The 4,611-nt window shown below is 56.9% G+C and overlaps 3 protein-coding genes across 3 annotated transcripts; 1 reads left to right on the top strand and 2 right to left on the bottom strand.

Annotated features, from left to right (window-relative positions):
* Positions 1 to 628: 628 nt before the first annotated feature.
* Positions 629 to 1,343, top strand: MIND_00912000 (Splicing factor sf1; the record flags this gene model as incomplete). The annotated part of the gene is made up of 2 exons (XM_037365757.1): positions 629 to 808; positions 858 to 1,343. 2 exons carry the CDS (start codon positions 629 to 631, stop codon positions 1,341 to 1,343), a joined length of 666 nt encoding a protein of 221 aa, XP_037217169.1.
* Positions 1,344 to 1,717: 374 nt separating this feature from the next.
* MIND_00911900 (uncharacterized protein) lies at positions 1,718 to 2,207 on the bottom strand (the record flags this gene model as incomplete). The annotated part of the gene is made up of 2 exons (XM_037365756.1): positions 1,718 to 2,124; positions 2,171 to 2,207. The coding sequence occupies 2 exons, from the start codon at positions 2,205 to 2,207 to the stop codon at positions 1,718 to 1,720; spliced, it is 444 nt and encodes a 147-aa protein (XP_037217168.1).
* A 920-nt stretch (positions 2,208 to 3,127) lies between these two features.
* On the bottom strand, positions 3,128 to 4,297 carry MIND_00911800 (uncharacterized protein; the record flags this gene model as incomplete). Its single annotated transcript, XM_037365755.1, has 1 exon — positions 3,128 to 4,297. The coding sequence occupies one exon, from the start codon at positions 4,295 to 4,297 to the stop codon at positions 3,128 to 3,130; it is 1,170 nt and encodes a 389-aa protein (XP_037217167.1).
* Positions 4,298 to 4,611: the final 314 nt, after the last annotated feature.

The following is a 4,611-nucleotide window of genomic DNA, read 5'->3' as shown; positions in this document are numbered from 1 at the left end:
GATGAAACAGGCACGCTTGTGACTCGCGATCGGAAGTCCGTGACGCGCCTGTGCAAGGTCGCAGAAGCAACACTCGCTACCGGAAGAAGCTCCAGGACGAACGCATCCGCCTCGTCGACAAAGCACTCGCGCGTGACCCCAACTTTCGTCCCCCCTCCGAATACTAGTACCACCAGCATCAGCGCACCCAGCGCCCATCGGAACGGGTAGTGCTGGCCAAATACGAATATGATACGCCATTTGGTGTATCGTATCATATCCATATCATATCGGGAGCCTGTATCGTGTATCGTATTCATATTCTTGACTTTGAACTGCGTCGGGATGGCTCCTAGATAATGTTGGTAGGTCTACAACCCTCTATAGTTTGTGTTAGGCACTTACAGGATCCAGAAATCCACACCACAACTGCAAATAAAACTTTTTTCCTCCATCAAACCGATACGAATACGATACGCACATCAAAATGGTGTATCGTATTCATATTTTCAACAATATATTGAAAATATATTCTTCGTATCGTATCGGTGGCCAGCACTAGGAACGGGTCTACGTGCCCGTCAGAGAGTTTCCCGAGGTCAACTTCTTTGGGCTTCTCGTCGGACCGCGTGGCGCGAGCTTGAAGAATATGGAGCGGGAGAGCGGCGCCAAGATCAGCATTCGCGGAAAGGGCAGTGTCAAGGACGGGAAAACGCGGCCCGCCGACCGTGCTGACGACGCGGAAGAGGACCTCCACTGTCTAGTTACGGCAGACACGCAGGACAAGGTTGCGGCGTGTGTGAAGCTGATCAACAAGGTCATCGAAACGGTGCGCGTGGTTGCATTGCACGCTTGTTATTGAGCTGATCTCTCTTTAGGCGGCGTCTACGCCCGAAAGCGAGAACGAGCTAAAGCGCAAGCAGCTGCGCGAGTTGGCAGCGATATGCGGGACACTCCGCGACGACGAGAAGCAGATAGTATGCCGGAAGTGTGGCGGGGAGGGTCATCGGCAGTACGACTGTCCGGAATTCACGCGTATGGCCGGCATTGGCGTTGGCGTCGTCTGCCGCGCTTGCGGGGGCGCTGGGCACGTGGTAAGGGATTGCGCGCAGCGAAAGGGGCTTTCTGACATGGCGGGCTTTGACGCAGCGTATGCAGACTTGATGGTCGAGTTGGGACAAGGCGCCGTGCCGGCCCAGGCCGGTGGAGCGAAGATTCCGCCCTGGCGTCGTCCTGAGAACTGGCTGACTTCTACTAACAACTCTCAAGCTAGCGGCTATCGCGCGCAGACGCACTATGGCATCATCCCAGGCGTATACAACCCGGGGTACATGTATGGGTCTAGCGGATATTGGCAACAATAAGGTTACTCCGCCTTTTGAGTATGAAGGCCACAAATAATCGTCTGTGTGGAAGCCTCCACAACTTACTGATGACTGGCTAACTGAACCGCTGACTACATCCCATACTTACTTATCATGAATATACTGACTGATATGGAACATGTGAATTGTGGGTGCTGTTCGCGCTCCTGTGAATTGTGTTCAGTTTGGTCCCAAGGTAAGGTGGACAGAAAGGTCAACTACTGCAAGGCTCGGCTTATGCCAGCACCCAACGGCTAAAACTCAGTGCGCATGCATCTGGTCAGATCGATCATTAAGGTTTCATTGAAACAACAAGTACCTGCGAGGAAAGTAAGCATCCATGCCAGGAAGGGATACGCAACGTACCAAGGGCTCTACTGCACCTTGTTAACCAGCTCTTTGATAATCTCGACTGCGCGCTTGAACTTGGTCTTGTCCTCCTCGGTTGCCTTGACCTCACTAAACCCGCCGCCACAGCCCTGGGGACCTCCGTTATACCATTCGAGGTCGTCGCTCCCCCAGAAGATGCTCGTGTCGAGCCCGTAGATGTCCTCGCTCCCCGGCGGGCTTTCGGTCGGGATGCTCCTCAGGATCGAATGGAGCTCGTCGACAAGGGTTCCCGAGGCATCATCGAGGGCCAGCGACTTTGGCGCGGCTTCCTGGAGTTCCGGCGTCCCGTCTGGGCGTACTGCCGCCGTTATCGCGAGCGACGCGATACCGTCGGATCGGGCGATGGTGTAAACGGAGTCCGGCGTGGGCGGGGCAAAGCCGCCGGCGATGCCTGTCCATGTTAGACACTAATGGGGCACGAGCGAGCAGTAGCGCACCGTGCTGCAGGCGGACGTAGTAATCGGCGGGGGGCATGGGTGGTGGTCAAGAGCAAGCTGTGTGCTCGGCTGCGCCACATCACCGCGCCAGCCCGATCGGGACTGATGTCCGGCCCGAAGACCGCGTGACGTCATATCGACGTCGTATCGGGCTCCAGTGCATAAAAAGCGGCTGCGGCGTGGCTGCGGTGCTCCAAATTTTCGCTGGTTGCATGTCGCCCTCCACCATGTCTGCCACAGTCCCCACCTACCCGCCCGCCACACATGCCCCCGCAAAGGAGATCATCCGGGCACAGCCGCTAAGGACAGCGACGATGTCGACTTCGACTGCGCGGGAGAAGATGAATGACGGTCGGTTGGAGAAGATGCAGCGAATGCGGGGTGGATGCATCCCGTGTCCTGGTACGTGCCCGTCTTCTATGCACTCAAAGCTAACTCACCTTGCAGACGGCGGCTGCTGTTTCATCATCCCACTACCCTGTTGTTGTTAAGCGCAGCGCGACTCTGGACTTATAAAGTTATGATCTGTCACGTTCACACACGAAGTAGAGATTCGGAATTCGCACACTCGGACCCTTGCACTGACAATTTGTCCTCACACACACACTTCTGTACCACTTATATCATTGTACATGTATGGATATATCATATAATTACAACCGATCCTCCTTATCCTTCTGATTCCTTCAGCCCTGTCCCTCTTGTAGGGGCAAATCACGTTTTTGGCACCGATCCAAAACACGGTGTTCTTGACTGTTGAGCGGTGTTTTACTGATAGAAGGATCAAATCAAAAAGAGGCACAAAATGAGATGCACAACTGCTTTGCATACATATCCACACTCTGTGTTGAACAGAACATCCCGAGGGGCGTCTATGAACCTGAAACATCACGAGAGGATGGTGGCTTATCAAAACCACCAAAAGCAGCCATATTCGTCCCTTTTTATCAGCAAATTTTATGCTAGATGTGGGAAGAACCCGCTCCAATCGACATCAACCAGGAGCCCCGGCGGCTGTGCGCGGAGGGTCGTGAGAGGGAGGACGATGAGCGCAATGCGGGCCAGCACATAGACAACTCCGCCGATCAGGAGGAACCAGTGTCCCATGTTCGACAGCCCGAGGGCGAATATGGCGATCCCGAGGAGGGGGATGGCCGCAACAAGGGCCGCTGCCGCGCGCCAGAGCCACATCTCCGCGATACTCGGGAAGAAGGAGTTCCACGCAAGGCAGTAGATGGCGCCAAAGACCGCGCCACCGAGTAGTTCCGCAAAGAAGGTCACGTCGAGCCCGCCGATGTGGGCCGCGTCGACCGCGGAGGCGTAGTACGTCGTCGGGACGGCGCGGGCCATGCGCGGATCAAACTCGAGTCGCGTGTGCGCCTGCCCGCCGACGACGTTGAAGACTGTGAACAACCAGAAGTTGTGCCGCGTGATCCGAGCTAGAGGTGCAGCTGCGACGGGGTAAGGCTTCCCGACGATGATCGGCGCACCGACGTCGAGGGGCTTGCGCCACCAGAGCGCCCAGATGAAGCTGCTAATCACTGCAAATGCGAGCGTGGCGATTTCGAGCTCGGCAAGGGGCAGGTGTTGGATCGCACGTGCGATGCCCTGCGCGATGAACCAGAGGCCCTGAAGGAGCGCGGCGCCCTTGGAGAACACGTCCCCGTTGCTTTTGTCCTGGATGTCCTCCTCTGGCACTGCGCGGATGGCATCGAGCACACCCTCGTCGCTGATCTGGGCCCGCGTGACGATTGGGTGCCCATCGGGTGTGACGAACCCGCCCATGCCGATGAAAAAGCCGTGAGTGAGCGATACGTCGAACTCCTTCGCCAGGCTGCGTGCGACGGCAAGCTGCCGGCCCGCGAGCCCCGCGATCAGCTCTGGGGCGAGCAGCGCAATTAACATCAGCTTGAAGCGGTGCCAGAGCGGTAAAGCGTTCTGTTGGGCTTTCCTCCAGAAACTTGTTCGTAGGCCCAGGGAGTGTTGCAGTGCGCGCGGTGGGACGTTGGGGTGGACGCAGAGCCACACGCAGGCGAAGATGGTTGCCAGGCAGCTCCAGATGACGCTGCTGAGTGTGCGGCAGCTGTGTATGTCGTCGCAGTTTGACGAAGTCGAGGTCGCGTTCATGTCGCGGGCATGAGCCGGGATCAGTACATGGGGGAGAGAAAGCAAAGAGATTAAGCGACGTCACGACGGTGACAGATGCCTATCACGTTTGTTGACGTGACGAGTGTGACACCCTTCTTCTTCCGTTGACGCCCACCGCCACCCATGCTCATGCCGTCCACCACTGTTCTGCATGCTGGCGCGGCCATCCCGTCAAGCATCGCATGCTCATGGCTCGCGAGGGGGTAAGTTTGAAGCTTAGGAGCCACCGTTGACGTGGGCGTTGTTCAGGCGCATGTTTACGCCGAGGCCAATGCCAGTGCTCTTCCCCCCCT

This window comes from Mycena indigotica (genome assembly GCF_014461135.1).
Source record: "Mycena indigotica strain 171206Taipei chromosome Unknown Mind.scaff0008, whole genome shotgun sequence".
Taxonomy (NCBI): domain Eukaryota; kingdom Fungi; phylum Basidiomycota; class Agaricomycetes; order Agaricales; family Mycenaceae; genus Mycena; species Mycena indigotica.
This window is presented reverse-complemented; position numbering and strand designations above follow the sequence as displayed.